This window comes from Boleophthalmus pectinirostris, unplaced genomic scaffold, assembly GCF_026225935.1.
Source record: "Boleophthalmus pectinirostris isolate CB_2022bp ecotype Guang Dong unplaced genomic scaffold, ASM2622593v1 HiC_scaffold_11, whole genome shotgun sequence".
In the NCBI taxonomy this organism is placed as follows: domain Eukaryota; kingdom Metazoa; phylum Chordata; class Actinopteri; order Gobiiformes; family Gobiidae; genus Boleophthalmus; species Boleophthalmus pectinirostris.
Window position 1 is genome coordinate 11,716,880 of NW_026570994.1, and position 26,108 is coordinate 11,742,987.

General features: G+C 38.7%; 1 protein-coding gene across 2 annotated transcripts in view; it reads left to right on the forward strand.

Annotated features, from left to right (window-relative positions):
• LOC110153251 (rho GTPase-activating protein 6-like) overlaps window positions 1-24,515 on the forward strand; it is a 124,354-nt gene extending 99,839 nt beyond the window's left edge. For both annotated transcript variants that reach the window (XM_055164940.1, XM_020917131.2), the window contains exons 3-14: window positions 760-831; window positions 5,903-6,051; window positions 7,098-7,226; window positions 7,312-7,507; window positions 7,640-7,695; window positions 8,903-9,053; window positions 9,149-9,297; window positions 14,357-14,536; window positions 17,979-18,070; window positions 19,225-19,448; window positions 20,203-20,286; window positions 21,436-24,515. In XM_055164940.1, the coding sequence (XP_055020915.1) occupies window positions 760-831; window positions 5,903-6,051; window positions 7,098-7,226; window positions 7,312-7,507; window positions 7,640-7,695; window positions 8,903-9,053; window positions 9,149-9,297; window positions 14,357-14,536; window positions 17,979-18,070; window positions 19,225-19,448; window positions 20,203-20,286; window positions 21,436-21,959 (2,006 nt within the window). In that variant the 3' untranslated portion in view covers window positions 21,960-24,515. The remainder of the gene's footprint in view (window positions 1-759; window positions 832-5,902; window positions 6,052-7,097; window positions 7,227-7,311; window positions 7,508-7,639; window positions 7,696-8,902; window positions 9,054-9,148; window positions 9,298-14,356; window positions 14,537-17,978; window positions 18,071-19,224; window positions 19,449-20,202; window positions 20,287-21,435) is intronic.
• The last annotated feature ends 1,593 nt before the right edge of the window (window positions 24,516-26,108 follow it).

Below are 26,108 nucleotides of genomic sequence, written 5' to 3' on the forward strand. Positions count from 1 at the left end.
ATAAAAATTACAGTTCTTTGCAAGTTGTGTCCTGCACAGACCTCTACTTGTAACTTGACCTGGTGTGCTGTTTCAGTGGAGATGGATAACTTTATCTAGCCTGATTCATCAGCCAGTTTCACTGCATCTGACCTCGCAGCTTTAGGATTTGTTTGCTCGATGGTAGGAATAAGGACAATAACGTTTTTCCCATTGATAAAGTTCACCAAACATTCTCTTTGTTTCGGCTTTAAATCCTCGATCTCAGGAATTGTTGCCAACACAGAATCGCTGATTGCCTGGTGCCCGAACTTGCACTTCCAGAGTTCTTGCAAACCGTCTAGTGTATTCTGATTCCTGACCTAGTTGCTGTAGAGAAATGAAATTGAGCAGAGGCAATAGGTGTCCGTACTGTGAAACACTCCCTGCAAATCAAAATATGCCCTTAAAACAAATTGAGATTATAACATTGGCCTATACTTTCGCTCACTCACTCGCAATAACATTATTTGTTATCATGCTTTTTTTAATGCCATTTTGCACAGATTGTACTTCATGCTGGCTTATTTGATTCCCTGTTTTATTATGTGTTAGTATTTTGCCAGTACTGGAATAATTTTCACATGCAGTCACTTGGAGATGCTTAGCTGGCAAGAAACTATGATCCACCAAGCACCAAACCCATGGCAACCAGAACCATTAGCATCAACTGTTTTTGGCTGGTAAAGACTAATACACAAAATAAATAAAAAAACTATAAACTGTAATTTCTCTTTTCAGATGGGCAGAAGCGGAAAAAGTCTCTGAGGAGGAAGCTGGACTCTCTCGCCAAGGAAAAGAGCAAAGATAAAGGTATGAGGAGCTGTCTTTTCCTCGGTCCCTTCTTCTTCGTAATATCACTGGAAGTCTTCAGTTCGTATCCTCAAGGCAGGTGGAGGCTAAGACAACAATCCAGTGTTTACATGCCCTGAAAACTTTATATTTAGCTGGACTCCTTCTATGGACCAGCTCTCCCTCGCCGCACTAAGCAAAGCATATTTGGCCCAAACAGCAAAGACAGCAGATATAAACAAATTCGACGTTGCTTGCGATTTCTTCACTAAAATAACCCCCATCTGCGGTGATAAATGGGACTGCGTTATTATGGTGGGCTGAAGAGCTTATGATAGTCAAGAGTGTACCCCTGCAGCGTGGTGGGCCCTGTGTAACTGTGAAAAAACTGTGAAGATTCAAAGTTTAATTTTCTGTCCAGAACTAGGTCAGTGTTCAGATTTAAAACATTTGATTTTGCTAAGAAAATGCTGGGGTTTTCTAATAGGTCTTGGCCCAAATTGCTTTAATTTTGTACAGATTAACTTGAATTAAAATTCATGTAACGAGAACTGTAACTCAAATATTTTTTACATCATTTCTCAAGTTAGAGTGTTCAATGTTCACAAACACTGTAGTATTTGTGCCAGTCCCAAGGGCGTAGGTTTGGTCTCAGCTTTGGTGGGGACATTATCAACTAACATATAAATAATATTGTTTACTTTTCATATGATGCACACTGCAAAAACCAAACAGCACATCCTTCTAAGAAAGGGTAAAATGGGATAAGAAGTTGTGTATATGTTTTATGAATAAGTCTGGGCAGGTCCCAAACAAGTTAAAAGTGGTTTTATTTTTCAGTTCGCAAAATGTATCATGTCCATTGCCCTTCTAAGATGATTCTTTAGTGGATAACACGGACGTTAAGTTAAGTTTGCAGCAGATTTTCCTTTGCTTGTTGGTGTTGAGATATTTGTGAGGCAATATCCATACATTTTTCCATGGAATATTGTCAGTAGAGTCCGGCTGCTGACAGCGCACGAGTAGGGCTCCGTTTGGGAGGTGCACTTGTGGTGATAGTCGCTCGTTTTCCACGTGACTCATTATAAGGCAAGTTTAGTTGAAGATAAAGCCAAGTAAGTTCCTTTTGAAAAGTTTTTCAAAGTTTGGTGCACAACGTCTTCACTCACGCCTGCTCAAGCTGCCAACTTCTGGTGCTGGCTCTGTCCTGCCGCTATCCCAATTTAGGTGATCTGGCTCCACTAATTTAGCCTGATTCATCAGCCGGTTTCACTTCGTAGAAACCTTGCAGCATTAGAATTCGTTCGCTCAACGGTAGGCAGGTACTTTTTTAAATTTAACCAATTACTGCTATTTGGTTGTGACGTATGTAAGAAGAGTAATAACGTCTTTCCCCTTGATAAAATTCACCAAACATTCTCTTTGTTCTGGCTTTAAATTCTCAATCTTGGGAATTATTGCCAATGCAGAATGTATGGCTTCACTGATTGGCTGGTGCCAGCACTCGTACTTCTGGGGTTCTTACAAACTGTCAAGTGTATTCCGATTCCTGACCTACTTGCTGGAGAGAAATGAAATTGAGCAGAGGCACTAGGTGGCACCAGTCTGGCTACCACTAATGACTCACTCTGTTGTAGCCAATGAAATAGTGGCAGGGGTAACCCTGTTATCATATCACTGAACACATCTCAGAATGTCTAATAAACAAAATGTGAACTAAAGCGTGAAAATTAATACTCTTGAGTTTGGAGAAATATCAGAATAAATTTATATTTTTGTTTAATAAAATAAAAATGACAAATATTGGTAGGGACTTTTTTATCCATACCGTCCCTATGCAAACCTAGGCCCTTGGAAAATCCTATATCTGCACTACACAGCTTTTGTTATATTACACAGTATGGCTTTTCTATCTGGCTGATCATGCATTCTTACTGTGAGTGGGGTCAGCTCTCCATAGAGCTGACCTGTAATTGCATTGGCCTGGTATAATCCCCTGTTTGTCTCCCTTTAGATAGTTTAATGCCATACTATGCGACATTCCAAGCAAAGCAATTACATCACCATGGAGACAAACAGGCTGCAGCTTCCACCAGAAAAAGGTCACATATTACACATTTAAAAGAAGACGTTTAAATGAATTGCCTCTTTTCCTTCCCCTAAAGTAAAAGTTTACAGCTTCTTCTATATTTGTATTACTATGTCCATACCCTTCCTGTACTTATACGCACTCAGTCGCATTAGAAGCAGTTAAACAAAAGTAGGGGAAAGTTGAGACTGCAGGGCTGTGTCTGGGGAACACTTAGATTTATGTGGATCTTGATGCGTGTGGCGTGTTTTCGTATAGAAGAAATGTACATGATGTGATGGTGGAAGTAGCGGTTACATAAGAGGGAGAGAATTCACTGTGTCCCGGGCAGTTGTGGTCACTTTGTCCGTGAACTCTGCACTTGCGGTGGAGGAATCTGTCCGGCACAGCTGCTCGGACACTGCACATAAAATGAATCAAATATAGTCTTTAGAAGGCCGCAAACATGACTTCATAGCTGCAGTCAGTACAGAGGAGTACAGTCTGGGTTTAATTATGGCTAAGAGAGAAAGTTAGAACGATAACATGGTGGGATGCCAAGTCAGTTCATTTTGTGCTGTCTGGGTAAAAAAAATAAATAAAAATTACAATAAAATATAAACAATTGAAGATGTTATTTGGGTCTTTCCATTCAAATGCATTCAAATAATTAATTTAAAATAATATCTATCTAAATTTTATCTAAATTTCTATTTATTTCAATTTTATCTAAATTTCAAATTTATTCTAATAATCTACAATTTGGTGAGTACTCAGGAAATGCACTATGATGACTGATTTGGCACATTTTCAACTATGAATAAGTCAATAAATAAATAAATAAATAAAAAACAATAATAATAAAAAAACTAAAACTAAAAAACAGCCATTTTTTGTTTAAAAAGTAACTAAAGAAAGGAAAATAAAGAAAGGAAAACAAAAGAAAAACACACACAAAAAAAAAAAAAATAAAATAAATAAACAAATACATTTAAAAAAGGAAAAAAGAGGAAAAAATGCCCCAAAAACAAACAAACAAACAAACAAACAAAAAACAACCAACCAAACAAACAACCAAACAAAAATACTGAAAACCACCCAATCTACTTTAGGTTAATACTTGATTATGAGTATTTACAGCAATTTCAATGACCATAGTTTTTCAAAAGTGCAGCATTCAAATCATTTTATTCTTTAGCTTTCAGTTTATCAACAGTGTCCCAACATTGTGTATACCAAATCTGCAGTGTACGTTGAAGTTCTAAACACAACATGCTAATTTGGCCCATGTTGTATGTAAGTGGTGAGCAGTGAGACACACAGCCTGCATTAGATGTGGTCTGGAGCCATTAAACTGGTCAGAGGCCTGTGCTATTAGTGGTTTTCCAAATCCACTATATCTTCTGATGTCTTATTTTGGAAAACAGATGCTTCCATTAGACCAAGAGTTTTTATAAGTGTGAACACCTGCTTTGACGCACTTCCATTGTGTGTAAAAGTTCAGCCACAAAACTCACTGGGTTATATACAGGGATTTAAAGTGCGTATGGCAGGTTAGACTACTCACTTCACTAAAACAGGAAAAATAACATTATTAAAGAAATCTGGTTTTCTCTATTTGACCTTTACTTATTAAAGGTCTTATATTACACCAAATGGACTCTTGTGAGCTTTTAGCCTTGTTATAATGTGGTTACTTCATCCAAAACTTACCTGGGGAGTTGTGTTTTGTTTCATTTTCACAGAGTTGAGTAATGCTTTATTATTAGTAGGGCTGGGTACCATTAAGAAGTTGCCGATACAATACATACCTCGATACATAGTCCACGGAATGATACATATCTCAATACAGTGCATTTTCAATTCGATACGATATATTTCAATACGGCTCAATAAAAAATAAAGGCTAAATCATGGCTGAATACTAAAAGTCTTTGTTAAACCACTTCTTGTGCAAAGTGAATATGAAACACCAACATTTTAATCATCAAAACAGTGAAAATGTCAAATGTGTCGCATAAACAAGTTTCCTTCATCTAAAAAAGTAACAAAACTGTAGCGCTGTAACAAAATAATTTTGTAAAATATACCAAATAATACTCTTGGGGGTATATTGATACAGCAGCTCACGATATTGAGACAGTATCATCACATTAAACGATACAATATATCAATATTTTGATATTTTTGCACACCCCTAATTATTAGTCTGTACATCTCCAAAGCTTAAAATGCTCTCTTCCACCTTGTGATGTTATGAAATGGTCATTTTTAAGTTAACAGCTACATTTTACCTTTTGTTCAGTAGAGTGAAATCATCCAAATGATTCTAGTGAAGGTGTATGGAGTTTAAAAACACAGTGGAGCACTTAGTGTTCTACTACATTACATCAGAAGGTGGAAAAGTGTTTTCTGTTTGTGAGAAGAGCTCAGCTTAAACATACAAGGTTTGTGTGCTTAACATGTATAAATTAAACAAAATACAACTCCAGGTATGTTTGAGATGAGGAAACAACTTATATATTATAACAGATTTTTAATTATTAACTAAAACTCATTGTTTTCTCCAGTTTTACCATTTTAATTATTAAGCTTTACATCCTGGTTGGACATGGGCAGCAGATGTTACATAAGTAGAAGTAATTTCATAACTTTTACCTAGCAACCATTACCAAAAACAATGGCACAGATCGCTTAATTTATAGCCATAGTTATGATTTGACAAATAAAATATATGACAACACAATTATTTTCTTAAATACATCTTTAGACTGCCAGAAAATGTGGTTTCTTGTGCGTAATTTGTCCCTGATTTTGGATTACAAAGACAGAGGAATTACAGCTTGACAGATGTAAAACTCTGATAACTATTTACTGCAGGTACTATCCCACCAAAACGAATGACTCATTAGAAAAACATGAAAACCTGTCATCAGTACTTTAAACTTTAAACGCTACCTTATGCCGTTTTTACCATGCACGATTTGAAGTGTTTTATGGTGTCTCTCTGTGTGTGTTTTGTAGAGTGCATTCCCCAGGCCTTCAGCATACCTCTGTCTCAGGTCATAGCCAACGACAGAGCCCACCGACAGAGGCAGGATGGGTACAGGCCCAACCCCCCACCCCGAGAGGAGCACAAGGACTCCTCCGACCTCGTCTCATCCATTATACAGGTATCAGTTGTGCACCATGCAAGATTATGTGACTTACGATGTGACTAAATATGACACATTCTTTTTAAACCAATGTAAGTCTAGATATTTTCTCATAGAGTTTTCAGATAACATACTTGTTTTGACCCTTGACTCTTTTTACAATGTTGCCGAGTGCAGAGAGTTTCAGCATTACAAAATGAAACAATTTGAACATTTGTGTTTCTTGCACAGCTTATTCAGATATGATTTAGTTTTCTCATTTTTGTGATCCACCCTTTGAAAATAGGCCACAACATTCTGTGCAATGTTTCATGTTTTGTCCTTTGGTTGGACATATAAATTGATATAATAAGACTATTTACTCGTCGTAGTTGGACCAGAAAGTCTCGCAATGTTTCAACTTTTATTTATGCATAGTTGCTCTGTAGTTACGAGAGAGAAAAATAACAGCTGCATAACACATTTGGATCAGTTTTGTCTTATTTTATTTTTGTTTAAAGGAAACTAATGCAGTTTCAGTCTCTGCTCTGGCAGAGTCCTTCACGGGTCCATTTTTGGAGACCCACACCCGCTCGCACCAGCGCAGTACAGCACCGCACTCTCCCGTTAACCCGTGATTATATCAAAGTTAAACCTGCGCCGTCTTCGCCCAATCGCGGTTTGTGGACACCCTGCTCCACGGGCTCGGGGTTCTCTCTCTCTCTTAAGTCCAAATTTAGTCCCGGTGTAGTCCTGGACTACACCAGAATGTTAAAACCCACCCGTTTCAGTAACTATTTGCCCATACCCATGGGTGCCTGACCTGATGCAGGACTCTGTGCTCTGGTATCGGTTGATATCGGCAGATAGTTAAAGCGATATTATCAGAATCTGTATCAGAACTGACAAAGCTGGATCAGTGCATCCCTGAAATTAAACCCAGATAGTTACTCTTACATTTAGTCTTACTTGAGTACATTGTTAAGTACTACATATCTGGCTACTCTTCTGACCTATTGCAACGACAATAATTCATCCTAATTAATTTGACTGTGTGGACCTAACTGATTATTTATTATTTGCAGTTTGCCACTAAACGTCCATCCAACAAGGAGCTATCGTCCAGCAACTCCTCCCTGAGCTCCACGTCCGAAACGGCCAACGAATCCACCTCCCCCAACACCCCCGAGGCCGCCCCCAAAGCCCGCCGAAGGGTACCTCCTATCCCAAAATACACTTCCTATGACTTCACTTTTACTTCATCCCAATAACAGTGTACTTTTTTATTAACTCCTTTAGGGCGGCATGTCTGTGGACTCCATCACCGACTTGGACGACAACCAATCCCGACTGCTAGAAGCCCTACAACTTTCTCTTCCCGCCGAAACTCAAAACAAAAAAGAGAAACACAGAGACAAAAGGCTGAGTTTGAACCCCATCTACAGACAGGTGCCCCGGGTGGTGGACAGCTGTTGCCAGCACTTAGAAAAATATGGTAAGAATCTACAGTGCGCCGGCGATGGGGTGATCTGCATAAGCCTTTGTTACTACGGCAACAGGTGCTAGAGGCGCCTGGTGCACTTTGAGTATGACGACAGTGAATATGTGATGTGTTGTGCCCACGCAGGACTGCAGACGGTTGGGATCTTCAGAGTGGGGAGCTCAAAGAAAAGAGTACGGCAGGTAAGGTTTGAGAACAGTCTCAACAAACAGTCAATAAATGTGAGATGTTTTTGTCATAAAAATATCCATATTACTCTGTTTTCTGATCAGTGTTATGTTGTTCCCTCATCAAAAACATGCCCAGAGTTGTTTTGTTTCATTCACGCTTGTTTGACACACAAATCCTGCATATTTAGTTTTGCTGTCACACAGGAAACACGAGAATCATTTGTGATGATTTCAGCTCCGGAATTGCCAATCTCTACTGAACAAAAGGTAAAAGGTAGCTGTTAACTTTTAGCATTTTGAGCTGCATACTATTAATATAAGGTTACTCAAGAATGTGTGAATGAAACAAAACACAACTCCAGGTATGTTTTTGAGGACGTAACCACATTCTAGCATGGATCAAAGCCCACAAGAGTCAGTTTTGCGCAATATAGGACATTTACAAGTTCTAATACATTTGAAAGCAGTTTCTCAGTTGGTAAATACTAGCATGTTTGCCCAATGAAAATGTTGCCAGACGAGACCCCTTGCATTGTGTTTTGGGGATAGGCAATCGGTGCTGCGGTAGATTCTTTGTGATGACCGTATTCTTGCGAAGATTTACGTGGTTCGGAGGAATGGGGCCACTTGTTGTCAAGGCGGTCACCTTAACGCCTTAACTATGAAATACTGCGGGGAACACTACAGTTTATTACAAGTATTTGACTGAAGAGTTGAATGATGTTATGTTTCTAAATTCTATAAACGATTTTATTTATTTACACTAAGTTGGTAAAGATGTTCGTCCCCAAAACCAAATGATTGCCGGACCAGAGCGTCTACACCGTGTTTCGTGATACTTCCTCGATTTCCTAGACAGTTGGAGTACCCAGTTTAGTCCTGCTGTGACCTTGATTTGGTTCAGTTCTAGTCCTGGTTTAGTCTTTTAAGTGTCCAACAACCGAAATGAAGTGCAGCTGACCCACTACGGCCTGCACATATCCATCCTCATTATGAACAATAGACCATGACATCTCGGCACTGCTTACGTTGGACACCACCCACGGGTCAGATCTTCAGATTACGTCCCTCCCTGGTCGAACTAGTTTGATCACAGTTTCCGGAACACGAGCAGGAAGTGAAATGCATTGTGGATGTGGGTGTACTCTGTCTATAAAATGAAGTCCATTGCTAAAATTGTGCATGTTTGTCAATTGTTAAAGTGAATTGTATTTTCCAGCTACGCGAGGAGTTTGATCGCGGCGTTGACGTGCAACTCGACGAAGACCAAAGTGTCCACGACGTTGCTGCGCTTTTGAAGGAGTTTTTGAGGGACTTGCCTGATCCATTACTAACAAAGGAACTCTACACCGCATTTATTAATACCACATGTAGGTCTTTTCGCCATATTTCTGTTATCTGCTTTCTGGTTTTGGTTATATCACAAGATTGAGTAACAGTTTTGTTTTGGACATTTTTATTGCAGTGTTGGAGCCAGATGAGCAGCAGAACGTGACCCAGCTCCTGATCCACCTTCTCCCAGCATGCAACAGTGACACGCTCCATCGCCTGCTGGAGTTTCTGTCCACTGTCGCCGACCACGCCCACGACCAGCAGGACAAAGATGGACAAGAGGTGAGGGCAAACGAGGCGCACGGTACAGGAAGTTATGGCTTCAACAGGAAATAAGCCAAGTGTATTGACTAAGTTGGGAGAAATTCATAATAACTTGAAACAATGTTCTGTTCTAAGGGTTTAAGGATTGCGAGATAGACTCCAAACTTCCAATTACAAGTAGAATACAGAAATTTTATGTTTTAATTCATAAAAGTTTTACCTCTATGGGATTTGTATTTAAGTTAAAGTTGGATTATACATCTAAACCCCTCCCACAACCACATTTCATATAGAGCTGCTAAACTAGGAAGTATCTGAAGGACTAAACAAGAGAGCGAGAGGAGTCTAGAGGTCTAGAGATATAACGAAAACTCTGATTGGTCTAACAGATATCCACACTTTAAACTCCGCCCCTGCAGCCTGGCGTTTGTAATCAGAAATACCTGTCTGCAATCAAGGCAGTCTTGCGTGATATCACCAACTACTGGAAAGAGCAGTGGGTGCTGAAGTATAATAATAAGAGATAAGAGAATAGTGAAAAAAAAAGTTCATTTAATGTTTAGTTCCACTTCATTTTTTAAAAATAGGACATCTTATGAATACATGCAAATTATATACAGGGTTCCCACAGTCATGGAAGTCCTTGAAAAGTCATAGAAATTGAAAATGTTCCAGGCCTGGAAAAGTCATGGAGCCTTGTAAATTCAATGAAAGTTTTGGAAAAGTCATGGAATTTTAGTATCTCTTTCATGAAACTACAGCGTTCTGTTAAGTTATCATTAGGCTATCATGATTATTTCCAAACGTCTGTGCCTTTTATTTAAAAGAAACAACAATAAATGCACTGAGAGTATTTTTATTTTATTTTATTTTATTTATTTAATGAGACAGGGACAGTGCTCAATTTACATTAATCTTAATAGTAGAGATGCATTGTACATCAGGTTGTAGCACCAGTGCTAATTTCCACCTGTAGTCCCTGGGCAGGTTCATTGATTGATTGTATTTAATTGACCTTAACTATCAACTGTTCTTTGTTGTTTATTGTACAATTTATGGAGCTTAACCAGTAGTTTCAAACCATAGAGAAAACAAGAGTGAACAAAAATCAGTATATTTTTAAACTATTTTCTACCAGTGTTGTAAGCTCAAACCAGCCCAACCATATTATTTGAACATACGGTATTATGATACTTTCCAGTATTATAAGAATTCTAGTAAACATTGGCACCACATTGGCATTGCGATTTGAACTAAAACAAACTTCCATGGATTTATTTATTGTTTATGTTCTGCAGAAAGTGTTATTGAGTTTATAATTAAAAACATATCTGCGTGAAGCATATCCAGCACAAATATTTGGCTAGCAATTAAAGGGATAGCATCTGCATAGCATCGCATGGACCAGCACTTAGCACTGATGTAAGCGTACATTTCCTATATTACGCAAAATTAACTCTTAGAATGATGTAACCTCCTCAAAAAGATACCTGGAGTTGTGTTTTGATTTATTCACACATGTTTGAGTAACCCTTTAGTCCAGGCATGTCCAAACTATGGCCCGTGGACCAAATGCGGCCCTCAAACAAATTTTTCTTGGCCCTCAGGCTTGCAGGTGAATTGGCCCAAATTACATGGCACCGATTAGAAATTGACTTTTTACTGCATGTTTTTTGAAAATCTTCTTTGATAAGGCTGATGTTTAATATTTAGTGTGTGATTTTAAGGATCTTAGCAGGAATACAGACTGATGGCTCATTCTGTCGTGTTAAACATTCACATATTTCAATTATTCACTGTATTGAGCGCCAGTCTATGGTCCTCGATCAGCTCTCTGCCTCGTCTGGGTTTAGATATGTGGCTCTTGATGGAAAAAGCTTGGCCACCCCTGCTTTAGTCTGTCTATCTCTCCAAAACTGAAAATGCTCTGTTCCACCTTGTGATGTCATGAAACAATAATTTTTAAGTTAACAGCTACATTTTACCTTTTGTTCAGTAGAGAATGGCAATCCCAGGGCTTAAATTATCCAAATGATTCTAGTGAAAGTGTATGGAGGTTACAAACAAAGTGGATCGCTTCCTGTATTACCACATGCCATCACAAGGTGGAAAAGAGTGTTTTTTGTTTAAGAGAACAACTCAGCTTAAACAAATCGTGTGTTAAAAGTGTGTGAATGAAACAAAACACAACTCCAGGTATGTTTGTGATGCAGAAACAACATTATAACATAGATCAGAAAATAGTGTAATATTGGCCTTTTAAACTCCACTCTTTAGGTTATATCATAGCTCGCCTTTATATAAAATAAGTGGGGCATGCAAGTGGAAGAGCTGGCATCCCAGTGGCCCTTGCGATTGCATCCTATAACATAACATAACATCACTGTACACCCGGGGCAGAGGCTGTGGCTTCCTGACTTGTGATTTAACTGTACAAATTGTTGTGTGGTTGACTCTCAGGCGTATATTCATCAGTCTTCTCTCCCCGCCTCTCCCCTCTCTCCTCTCGCTTGCGTAAAACTTTTGTCCGTGCGAAATAGACACAAATGTGAAACCGTTGGCACCTCCCTCTGCTTCAGTATGGACTCATATCACCTCCAGCTTGTTTGTGTGTCTATAGCTGTAACTGTAAAAAACGCAAGTGGTGAACTTACATAACAGTATTAAAGGTGCACTATGTAAATTTTCAGTTTGGGGGTCCGCCACCTGCTTGTTTCTATAGGCATGCCATTGCTTTGTCTGGAATGTTCCACAATATGACATTAAACAGCTCTACGTTACATTTACTTCAATTACAGGTGGTTTTATAGCTCAAAAATACCTAGAAAAACATGAATTCTAACTGTGAGCAGCGTCGCCTCTCCACAGATCTGACCTGTAACTTGACAACAGAAACATACTGTGAAACATTCCAGACAAAGCAATAGCATTTCCATGGAGAAAAGCGTATAAATACACCAGAAAAGTTACACAATACACCTTGAATGTAAGTTATAACCATGTTTGGTATATAATATGTTGCCTCAATACAAATAGTTGGATACAAATGCATAATTATGTTTTAAGTAGAGATAGAAGTGTATGTTTTTTCCATGGCCAATACAGATTACTTAAAATACACAGCAACAGATGGCCGATAAGCCCTGCTGATATTTTTTGGCCAATATGTTGGAGAAATTTTTATTATTTTCCACAAATTATGTAGTTTAAATTTACTATAAACTAAGCCTTTTTACCACACACCTATGAGAGAGCTGTGTAGTCATGTTATTTTTTCATATTAAAGTGTTAAAGTGTGCATTTTTAGGACACAGATTGGCCAAAACAAAATATCGACCTGTGCTGGAACATTTAATGTTGTTACGCTAAGTGCAAATATCGGCCCTATATATATCAACCAAGCGATATATCAACCTATCTCTAGTCTTAAATGCAAATTTTTGTCCCTAAATGTTTGTGAAATGAAAATGTTTGTTTGTCATGATGCAATAACATACTCTAATTAACTTAAGTCAACAATTCTAATTATCTAATCTCAACTCAAGTATTAAAAAAAGATATACAAAATGAAAGCAACTGCATTTGGACAAGCTTGTTTCTTGTATTCTTCTCCAAATTATTACAATTTGGTTCAGCCTAAAAAATAAAAGGTGCATTTTGTGATTGGAATTACCTAGTTTTACGGTGTAGCATGACTAAACCTATAAGGACTTGAGTATATTTTGGCCTCCTCATTCCAATTCCTCCTTTGGGACAGGGAGGGGATGGGAGTGACCTGGGAAGGGAGGCCGGAATGAACAGTGTATATACGAGTGTGGGGAACGCTGAGCACGCCAGCTGTACTACGTCATGATATCAGCGTCTACAAATACCAGTGATGTTACCTCTACCAAGTGCCAAGAATATTTTGTGTGATAAATGATGAAGTGTTTATTTAAAAGGTCCTAAATTTCACTAAATTGATTCATGTGAGCTTTAAACCATGTTAGAACGCTGATGCTTCATCAAAACAAAAACATACCCGGAGTGGTGTTTTGTTTCATTCACACATGTATGAGTAACTTGAGATTATTAGGCTGTCATTTTCTTAATCGATCGTTGGGAGAATTAATGATTTTCGATGAATCACTATAATTAATCACAGATGTTGGTTAATGTGCATTGTCCCTTTCCAAATAAATAAATAAATAAAATAATCACCAACATATTTATCTTAAAATTATCAACATTATTATTACTATTACACAACACGACCCTGTGGGATATGTGCATTCTCTCTGTGACAGAGGGATATTGATGGTGCTGGTGCTGAGTCTGTTCTGTGTGCATGTCGCGTTGGAAATGGTTCATGTTTTCAGAGATCATACGTGTGCAGGTTTAGCGCAGCTCTTTATGTTACAGTAACTGGGATGCTGTGTATACATGCACCATGACAAAACCGGGATACTGATGTGCATGTAAATGCACTCCTAGTATAGTGATCTCCAATGAGATATACCAGAGCAGAAACGTGGGACTGTGAAGCCGCAACTCCAGTGTTTGCGTTGTCAGACGCCACCTTGTCTCACTCTAGAAAAGCAGATAACGCCACTGAGCCAAGTTACTGGTCAGATCTGTGGAGAGGTAACCGTACTCAGATTAAGAATGCACATTTTTCCAGGTATAAACCAATACCATCTTCTTGGAGACATGGAGGTAATTAGATCATCCACCAGAAAAGTTACATAGTGGATCTATAAAGAAAAATGGACTTCTTATTGATTTAGAGTAAAAATCAGTATGTGTTTTTCCATTCAGGCAAAAAAAGCTGTGGTTCAACCCAAAGGTTTCATGCTCACTTGGTTGCATGAGAAGAATTTCTGGGAACAGAATAGTCTGTTTATCTTTGCAAACAAGCCGTGCAGTTTTGCTGTCTGTTTATACGCCTTGATTGATTTTAGTCCAACACGATTTCAACAGTTCTTGTTTGTCCCACAACAAAATGGCAGAGAGTTTAAATTTCATCAGATTGCAAAAGATAAGAGCTCTCACCGCAGCCTAAAGGTGCTAACTTTTTGTATGTTTGGTTCTATTCCAGATCACAGGCAACAAGATGACCTCCTTGAATCTGGCCACCATCTTTGGACCGAACCTCCTACACAAACTGAAGAACTCGGACAAAGAGTTCAGCGTGCAGAGCTCCGCGCGCGCCGAGGAGAGCACCGCTGTCATCGCTGTTCTGCAGAGGATGATCGCCAGCTACCAGAGCCTCTTTATGGTGAGTCCACTGCACTGGACTCCACGGCGCCCCCTATAGCTCCTCATCCACACTGCAACGCTCATCTCATAAGCACCGAGAGGCAGGGTGTACAGAACAATGAGGTTGGCTTTGTTAGGAAAACTGAGATTTGGACGGCTCAGTTAGGTATTATAAACAAGAAAAGTGAGAAGGCCTGAGTAAATTGTATGTGTTATAAAGTTATAAAGTTCAAAATGTTATGGTCACAGATGAAGAAGCACTCTGCATCAAAGAAAAGACATTGATGAAGTATTGAGTGAAAGGCAAAATGCTACTTCTACTACTTTTTTACCTCTTACTAATACTAGCACTTTTAATATTACAAATACTAGAATTACTCTTGCTTGTATCACTCCCTATACAACTACTTTTATGACATTTTAGCATAGTATAAATACCTCTTCTCACTGCCAAAATAAAACACTATTACTTCTTACTAATACTTATACCTTTTGTACTAGTAGTAGTGATTCTGTTATACTGGAGTTGCTTATACTTGCTTTTATCACTCCCAATGCAACTTAAATTTTGACTATTCTGTTGTTTTTTGTAATATAACCTTTTAGAGTGTCAAATTATATTGTTTATTTTTAAATTTATGGATGTCTACTTTACTGCAAAAACAACTATTGTGGTAAAAAAATTTAAATAAAAGTAATTTTTAGGTCTAAAAGTGTCTACTACTCAAAGCACTTTTGAAAAAACAACACAAAACAAAAACAACAAGATAGTTTTTAGCAACTTTGAAATAAATTAAATAAATCTCTTCTCTCTTCTCTGTCTCCCATTCTGCCAAAATATATAGCTTGTTTTAAAATGTATAGATGCCTACTTTGCTACATAAAAAAACACTTCTCTGGCCAAAATAGAAGTCTGATAATTTTATAATATTATAACACTTCAACTCATGTAATAAGTCAAAGTAAAAAAAAAAAAAAAGCAGTATGTTTACTTTATGAACTTCAACATGAATTATCTCGTCATATCTAGCCCTGCCCATCTTGCACAGACACATTCGCTTATTCTTCCCAAAATCAAACAATTCAAGCATAAAATCCTGTATGTGGATTACAGCTCTATCAGCTTCTCCTTCCCTTTGCTTTGACTGTGATGTCTGAACCGTTGAGACAGCCGGTCCGGGTCATCTCAGGTCCGAAATCCAAAACCCTAATGTTTTGTAAGCTGCCATCACCTCTGCACCTCACGCTAACATTCTTGCAGTGAGCCAATGGAGAGCTTTTATTTGCTTTAATGCGAATTTGGAGCGGGGCGGTGAGTGAGAAATGACTCCTCCAGCGGGATCAGGTTCTGCGTTTGACATGGATAAAGTCGTTTCGTAACGTGTTGAACTTTGGATTTCTTGAAACATCTTCTTCATCCACACTGATTCAGATGAACAAAGGAGCTATTCTTGAGATCAAAACCACAAAATACTCGTACAGTTACCGGAGCAGAACAGGTCAAAGTGAGTTAATAGCTCATTTGGAGATGATGTCAAATGTCATTAAAGGTCCCCTATTTTCTCTGTTATGTTGTTTCCTCATCAAAAACATACCTGGAGTTGTGTTTTGTCTCATTCACACACAAACCCTGCATATTTAGAGTTTAGAGTTCTTCTCTTAGACAGAAAACACTCTGTTCCAAACTGTTCCACCTTGTGATGTCATGTGGTAATAAATAATAAGTGCTCCACTGTGTTTTTAACCTCCACACACCTTCACTAGAATAATTTGGATGATTTCTGCCCTGGAATTGCCAATCTCAACTGAAATAAAGGTAAAAGGTAGCTTCTAACTTGAAAACTACCACTTCATGACATCACAAGGTGGAGCAGAGCATTTTGAGCTTTGGAGATGTAGACAGACAGTGTCAGAGGTGGGGACTTGCAAATCGGACTCGAGTCAGACTTGAGTCACTATTTTTAGGACTTTAGACTTGACTTGATAAAATGGACTAAAACTTGGGACTCGACTTGGACTTGAAGGTCAATGATTTTGGATTTGACTCGGACTTGAGGCCTGTGACTTGAGAAGACCTGAGAAGCACGTTTAAATCTGAATTCTTTCTATTGACTGATTTACACTAAGATCTTGTCAAGACATTTAAAAACGAAAAATTATTTATGGAATATATAAGAGTTGTAGAAATTCTCAAATATAAATATACTATGATTTTTTAAGTACAAAGTATCTTAAAAGTCAGATAAATTGCAAAAATCTCAGCTGTATTTGGTACTTTGGTTTAAAGAATTAAAATGACTTGAACCTCAAAGCAGACGACTTGGACTTGACTTGGACTTATGGGCCAGTGACTTGAAACTCGACTTGGACTTTCCTGCATTTGACTTGGGACTTGACTCGGATTTGAGGTCAAAAACTTGAGACTTGCAAAACAATGACTTGATCCCAACTCCGTAAAGTGTTACTCAAATGTGTGAATGAAACAAAACACAATTTCAGGTGTTTTTATGAGCTTACAAAATCAATTTAGTTTAAAATAGGACCTTTAAAATTGACTTTATTTCAAACTTGAGAACCAGATACCACATACAGACACAGATTACACAGTATAATGCAGGAATAGGACTGTGAAATGAATTAATGAATCAAATTTTCAGTCTTTTCTCATCGCCAGTGATACGCCTGGGTCAAGTTGATCGAGAGGTCTACAGCCAGATCTGTCAGTGAAAACATGTGGTTTGGAGTTCAGATTTTGGACGGGGAAAAAATGACTATTTTCATGTTAAAAGGCCATAAATCTGTGTTGTTTATTTTCAGAGAGTGGATATCGAAAACCACGTGTATTTGTTTTTAAAAAGACAAAGCTAAATCAAATTGAAAATCAGGAACTATAAATATGAGAAAAAGAATAATATCTTTTTTTGTCGCGATGCCCAACCCTAACCATAAGTGTAGCCTTTTCCCAACGGATGAAAAGTACCAGAAGCAATACTCATTATAATGTGATAATGTAAAATGTGTTTAAAAAATTCTCAAATATCTGTTTCCGTTCCTTATTGAACTACCACTAATGCTACTACTATTACTCTGTTCACTATAACTACCAATACAGTTTTAATACTTTAATACTTACTTTTTCCTACGCCAAGGTCAAAAATACTATCTAAACTAATAAAATAAACTAAAAATATATATTTTTTTAAACTGAGAAATAAACTACAGGTTTTAATGCAAGCTGGCAGCCCTTTATTGACTATTTTAGATAAATATTGAGACAGACAATATTTTTTTTTGTGTGCAGGTGTTTTGCTCTTTTTCTGTTTATTTTTATTTTTTTGTATTTTTGTCTCTGGTTGATTCAAACAGGCAAAACAAAACAAACCAACACACACACACAAACTTGACCTTTTTCCTCATATTGCTGTATTAAAGTTCAGTCTTTTTTAAATGTTGTTGTCCAGGTCCCTCCAGATCTGCAGAACGAAGTCTTAATGAGTTTGCTGGAGACAGACCCAGATGTGGTGGACTATCTGCTGAGGAGGAAAGCCTCACAGTGAGTAACCAACGCTTTACTGCATAACCCAAACAATCTCTCAGGTCCATTCTAAAGGTGAACTGCGTAACTTTTCTGGTAGAGGGTTTGGGCTTTTCTTCATGGAGATGTTATTGCTTTGTCCGGAATGTGTCACAGTATGGCGTTAAGCCCTTCTATCTTCATGGAGTCCAAACCAGACCAAGTTACAGGTCACATCTGTGGAGAGGCAACATCACTTACAGTCAGAATGCCTGTTTCTCTTAGTATTTTTGAGCTATAAAACCATCTGTAATTGAATAAATGTAAGAAAGATCTGTTTAAAAGTGCACTGAATAACTTCTTTGGCAAAGGGTCCATCATCTGCTTGCCTCCATGGAGATACTGCCTGTCCTGGAACATTCCACAGTCTAGCATTACACTTATTCATCTCCATGGAGTCAAAACAGGACACTGCAGGGCCAAGTTCCATGTCAGATCTGTGTAGAGGAGAGCCCAGTCACAATAAGGGCCTGTTAATGAGAATGCTTGTGGGTAAAAACAGCAAAAATATTTTATCAGAAGTGCCTTTTGTTTAGATGGTGACAGTGTTTTTGGGGCTTAAAAACGTAAAACTCTGAAACTACCCTCCAGAGTGGAAAGATTGAATACGCTCCACCGTAGGGTTTCCGTCTACACTGCCCAAGACGAAAAACTCTAATCAGATCTGCTCACGTTGCATATGCGTTTACATCACATATATCGCCACCTAATTTCACCACCTAGCCATCTGGCATGCATACCCAATCGAATTCCACACACTTTTGCATCACCGTATGCATGCAGATTTCCACCCGAAAACGCTTGTCTAAACGCGGAATAAAAAGTGAAAATGCAACTCCATTTTTGCGTCTTCGATTCAGACGGTCATCATATAAACGTAGCCTGAGAATTCAAGTTTTTAGGTCAATAACAACCCATGTTATTGAGTAAAAGCCATACCGGAACAGTCCAGACATAGCAATTACATCTCCATTGAGACAAGCAGATGGCAGACCCTCCACCAGAAACGTTACACAGTGCACCTTTAATGTCAAATTATCGAACATTCTAAGAATCCATATTCAAGAATGTGATGGATTCCTAATGAGAAAAAGTTAGCACCTTTACCACAATATTGTTTTTTGTTTTCGTAGAAGTTCAGACTTACTACAGCCAGAAGAACCCTTTACACTAAATGAGCGGAGATCGTCCAGTGACTCCAACAAAGTGTCCAGTGGGGAAGTCTCTCCGTATGACAACAACTCCCCGGTCCTGAGTGAGCGGAGGGAGGCTGGGAGTCCTGGAAACGAGCCCCTCTTCAGGATCCCGGAGCAGTACAGCCTGACGGGACAAGGACACAACTGGAACAGAGAGACAGGTATGCCAACACATGCACACAACAAGTGAATGTTGTTTACTTGTGTTCTTAAGGGATGGGATGAGAGACAATTCAAACTAAACAAGAGGCCAGATGCAAAATTGGGTCTGCAAGAAAAGGTTAAGAGATGATAAGATTTCAACATAGTTTAAAGGTCCGCTGTGTAACTTTCTGGTTGGGGATTCATCACCTGCTTGTTTCTGTGCAGAGGTCATTGCTCTTCCTGGAATGTTCCACAGTGTGGCATTAAACAGCTACTTTACATTTACACAATTACAAGTGGTTTTATAGCTCAAAAATACAGAGAAAAACAGGGATTCTGACTGTGAGTGTAGTGGCCTCTCCACAGATCTGACCTGTAACTTGGTCTTGGTTTGGTCTCCATGAAGATAGAAAGGTTTAATGCCATACTGTGAAACAATCCATACAAAGCAATAAAAACATTTGAAGGACCCTCCACCAGAAAAGTTGCACAATGCACCATTATGGATAGAATGAGACCCAAAACAAAACAAGAGAGAACCTGCAAAATGAGGTCGACCAGAAAAGGCCTGGAGATGAGATTTCGACATAGTTTAAAATAAATAAATGTTCTAGTTATATTCATGATTTACTTATTCCAATTGTTGCTAAAGCCAACTATGAACATGGAAAAACACCGTGGTTTAAAATCCCATGTCCCATTCTACTTTTGTATTTATTTATTTTTTGTAATCATATTAAAATGTTAAATGTTTGTGTTATAATTTTTCAGAGACGATATCGGAGGAGCACGCAAACATTTGGGGTACGTGGCACTCTACGCTCAAGCCCGCACTTAAGGACCAGTCATACACAGGTATACGGTCCTATATTAAACAAAACTGAGCTTTAAGCCAAGTTATAATACTGTTATGTCATCAAAAACATGCCTGGAGTTGGGTTTTGTTTCATTCACACATGTTTGAATAACTTATTATTAGTCTGTCTGCAACTCCAAAATTCAGAATGATCTGTTCCACCTTGTGATGTCATGTAGTGGTAGTTTTCAAGTTAACAACTACCTCAAGGGTCTCTAACCTTTTTCTTCCAGTGAGTTACTTTTACAAAAAGAAAATGCCAAAGAGCTACTAATTTTAGCAGTCACAAGTAATTTAGCATAGGAAAAGCTGAGTTGGGGAACAGTTAGATACCTGTAAAATATAAACCTTTATTAGATTATTAAATTAGATTTTTATTATTAGATTATTAGATGATTACATATTAGATTATTAGATTAGAACCTTTATTATTACATTTATTAGTGCACAGCGTTAGGCATGAAAATTATACATTTACAATGGTAATTCATACATTTTGAGTCATTCAGCACAATATGTATGATTCATAAATGCTTTGGTGAGCTACTTCGAAGCAGGTGGAGAGTTACTGGTAGCTCCAGAGCTCCAGGTTGCAGACCCCTGAGCTACCTCTTACCTTTGGAAATCCCAGGGCAGAAATCACCCAAATGATTCTAGTGAAGGTGTATGGAGTTTAAAACCACAGTGGAGCAGCGTTTGTGTGTTAAGCATGTCTGAATGAAACTAAACACAACTCGACAAGTTAATAACATCAGCACATAAATCAGAAAATAAAATACTGGATAAGGTTAAGATTAAATATTAGATTAAATAAAAGTGAGAGAGCAAATTAAATCTAATTTTATTCGCTGACCAAAGTAATTAAAGGTGCATTATGCAACATTTCTAGATTCGTCACCTACTTGTCTTCATGGAGGAGTCATTTCTTTGCCTGGAATGGTCAACAGTGTGGCATTACAGTTAGCTTAGGCATGCTAATGGGATTTTAGTTTTATTCTGTGTATGACTTAATAGTAATGGAATTTATAATGGACTGTTAAATGTCACAGTTTAAACAATTTCCATGTAGCTAAATGAATGATCAAAAGGTAGGCGAGCTCTCTCTAAAGTGCATGCTCTCCTGCTGATTGCTGACGTTGTGTGCTTAGGTTCCCATGGCAACGTGTCCGAGGGCAGTTCCCGCAGCTCGCAGGAGGGGCTCGACGGGCTCCACGGCGACAGCAGACAGCACCCGACCACCCCCACCACCCCGACCACCACCATCCCCAGACCCCACCTGCCCGTGTCCAGGGTGTGCGGAGGAGGGGCGGGCCGACCGCGCCTGTCAATCAACACCAACAGCCAATCAGTACGCGGCCCGTCCAGCTCGCAACAGGCCAGCGGGCACCCGGGCGCAAACCCTGCCTCCAGACTGCAAAGAGGGGTGCACGTGAGTGACGGAGAATCGCCCCCGCCCTACAACGCTCACCACCGATTGGCCACTTCGGTGAGCTTGCCGCAGATAGCCACGCCCCAGAGACCGCCCCCTTCCCCCCTGCAGAATAACTCGAGTACGGATGGTCAGTTGGCGCCGCAAAGCCCAGAGTGGCAAGACTGGCAGAGGGATCGGTGGCAAATCTGGCAACTCTTATCATCGGACAATGCGGACACTCTTCCTGAAACTTTAGTGTGAAGTCCTTCGTCAGAGCATTCCTATTGACAATCACCAAGTTTAAAACCCACCTTCTGTCCATCCTTTTTTGTATGCGCTTTTCATGGTGCCATGTTTTGTTGTTTACCCGTGCAGCTGCTGCCTCTGACGAACTTTCGACATCCAAGAGCCACTAGTCACCGATGTACAAAATGGATGTGAAATTGTTATTGTTCCAGTCTTGTTTTTGGGAGACGAGAGCTTAAAATGAATGCCCACTTGAAATACCTCAACAAACACTCAAAGCTCTCTCTACCACTTTGTTCCTTTCAAACTTCAAGTATAGGAAAACATTATTAATTTTTACGTTTATGAACAATACAACAGTCAAGCAACATTATGACCACTTGCGCGTTGCTTTGTTCACCGCTCTTTTGTCTTGGAATGTTCTGCAGTATGGTGTTGCACTTATATGTCTTGCATTTATTCAATTACAGAGTACTTAATACTTATGTGTCTGGTCTAGTGGCTTTGTCCGCTTGTCTCCATGGAGATATTTTAATGGTATACTGAGGTAGCCAGGCTGGCGCCACCTAGTGCCTCTGCTCAATTTCATTTCTTTCCAGCGACTAGGTCAGGAATCAGAATATACAAGATGATTTGCAAGAACCCTGGAAGTGTGAGTCCGGGCACCAGCCAGTCAGTGAATAGCCATATATTCTGTGTTGGCAACGATTCCTGAGATTGTGGACGAAGTGAAACCAGCTGGTGAATCAGGCTAGACGTGACCCTACTACCCTAATACTGAGGAGCATTAAAGGAAAAGTAATATCTCCTTGGAGACACCACCAGAAAGACTACCTTTAGATTGCTAGATGCTAGAACTCACAATTTCACCTTGGACAAAATGGGTCAGATCCATAGACTGTATATATAAATGGACATAACAAAGCCACTAGCTGCTGTTTTCCAAATAGGAAGTGAGCATGGGGGCGCTTCCGGCTCCATCGACTCTGGCTCCAGTTGACTTTACATTGAAAAACTGTCACTAATCTCTGCAACTGAGTGAGCCTCGTTTTGGTCGTAAAATGTTCGTATTAACCTGCTCTACGTGATCCTGGTGTTTTTATTTTGCTATTTAAAATCCCTATTCCTAATATGGAGCTCCAGATTCACTCGTATAACTCCGAGCCTCTTGAGCTTCATTTGACTGGAGCTGAACGCTATAAGTAACGTCACACTCCCTTAGTCCACTTCTTTATACAGTCTATGGTCAAATCATTGCTCTTTTTTATCAGTGTAAGTGGTCATAATGGTATCTGATGTGTGGATATCGACAATAGTATTTGCTGCTAAATGTACATTGTATGCATGTATTCAATAATGTCCAAAATAATGAATTTCGAGGGGAGACTTATGTTAATATAGGATGAACAATATACTGTAAATAGTATAAATAAGTTGCCATTCTACCTAAACACAAGCCCTTTAAACTTTTTTCCGTCGTTAATATTGAATGTAACGTGCTTGACGAACTGCTCAACTATAATGCACTATAGGCTGTAAGTTAGCTTTGCTCCTCCTGCCCTCTCCCAATGCAGGACTATGTGCCAAAGTCTCTCTCTTTTTGTATTTTTGGAATATTTATCATTTTAATGTCAACTTATGCTTGTCACGTTTCATTGTGGCAAAAATAATATTGGAATAATAGACAGGAATTGGTTAATTTGTAAAAGTAAACTAGAGGATCTAAATATGTGGAGAAAATAATGATCAGGAACTAACTTGACGACAAATGTGGACATTTGCCGCCATCTGGTGGTAGTTGTTGTAGTCCATGTCTCTATATTCTACCAACATTACTTTAGTTACCTATTGTTTAACCATTATATAGGACAAAAGTATCAATATTTACCAACAGAGGAACAAGAAAGAAGCGGAAGCTACGTCTAAGCGAGAAATTTGCAGGTTCAATCCTCAAATCCTCACGGCTGACTATATTTTCGGATTCTGCATGTCCTCTTTGTTACTTGCCAAATAGGATATAGCAAAATTTCCTTTATCAAAAATTTCGTGTCCAAATTTTGATGGTTGTCGTCGTATCGGTTGGTTAAATCTCAGTCCGCACTCATTCATTTAACGAAACAAAAAGCGTATTTTTGACAATTTCCTATAGCTTGTGGGTATTTGCTGGCAAATAGTTCACACGTAATGAAATATTAATTAACATTCTTTCTTATCTGGAAACATTGTGTATATAGTCACGTATCGAGGCAATGCAAAACCCTGTGGCGCCATCTGTTGTTGAATCTGTGCATTGCGATTCCTACTTTTTGTACCTTGTAAACTTGTAAGCTTTGTGGATATAAGCAAGCACCTTTTGTAAAACGTGTCAAACCTGTGTGAAAAACAAAACAAAATGTGCCATAGAACGACCCCGGTCCATCTTGTATTTCGTATTGTGTATTATTACTAATCCATTTGTATTGAAAAGGAAACTTGCGCTAATTTGTCCCTGGCTCAGAGTTGTGATGAAATGTCTGGTATTGCTTTTGTACTGTGTGTTGTCCTCAATATTCTGATATGATGGAATTAAACATGAGCAACTTAAAGAAATTTTATACAGATTCATGCAAATTATTTCAAATGTACATTCACAGGTCTCTAAAAGTAAACAAATTCTACCGTTTTCTGGAAGCAATGTAACGTTATTAAAGTCGACATAGTTTTCCACTAAACACAAGCCCAAACTATTTTCTTAACCTTAACCATTACGGATCTGGGCCTAATCTCAACCAGACACACGGCCTATGGCAACGCATGCACGGACAAAATGACTGTTATTTGTATTTACGTAATAGTAGGCTACATGTCGATAATTGAATGTTTTATGTTTGTGACGACATGTTTTAAACTGCTAATTTTCCTATTCAAGAAGAGTAGAGAGACAGAGACAACACAAAGATGTTTTCAAATTAGGAAACCTTTAGAAATGTTCTCAGCATTACATGTACAGTCTTTGAAGTCTGGGGCTCAGTATCTCAGTTGGCAGGGAGCTTGTCCTCTGAGTTGAAGGTTGGGGCTCGAATCCTGCTCTCAATGAAGATATCATTAGTTGAGCAGCCAGATGTACTAGCACACAGGTCAACTATGTGTTTTTGTGTCCCTGGGCATGACACTAAACTTGCCTCGCCTACGTACGATGGTGTAAGAATGTGTGGGTGTAAGTGGAAAAATTCCTAAAATCTTTGAAGTGCTAATAAGTGCAAAAATTGAAATGAGCTTTTAATAACATTTAGACGCGAACTAATAAACTGATAAAAAGTGTAATCCTGGTGGAGGTCTGCAGGAGGGTCCTCTGGGTGGAGCTCTGCAGTCAGACTCTTGATAAGCTTCAGAGTACAGGTCAGATCAGGTGAAAGTCATTAGGTACTTTACTACTACTACCATTAGTACTATCAAAGACACATGTGCTACACTCACGTGACAAAATACAATCATAATGAAGCTATACGAAAAAAAAAGTAATGTAAAATGCAGCTATGGAAGTGAGCAGATAGATTCAAGCAACATGTCGTGCAGAGAAAGGTAACATTACAACTGAAAAACGTAAATGTACTACCGTGGAAAATGTTGAGAATCAGTTATATACTACTGATACTTTGCAGCTGATGTCATCAACATTCCCTGGGGGTGTGATGCTAACCGTCAGCACTGTTCCGTCTGAGGCTTTGTTAGACTTTTAATGTAATTTGAACAGAAAGAACTGACTTAGGCTACTTTTACATATAGCCAGGTATGTTGAGAAACAAATTCCCTCCATTTTCCAAAATAACATCGTGCACATAGTATTGTTTTCAAAAAAGTGTTTGTTTACATCAACTTGCATAAATACACCATGGAGCGCCATCATAACTACACCAAGCCTATGGGCTGCACCTGGATTAGATTCAAACCTGTAGCATTTATTTCATTACATTTGTATTACTCAAAAATACCTTGAAACACATGTATTACTGAGCAGGCTCGCCTCTTCACAGATCATCATCTTCGTAAAAGGTAAACATTGGTCACACTTTTGGCACGTCAGCTCCTAAAACTCTGTTTATCTCACTTTACACACAAACTCCAAACCGTAGTTTTTAGAAAGATTTGTTTTCACCATTTGTGTGTAAAAGATGGGTACAAACA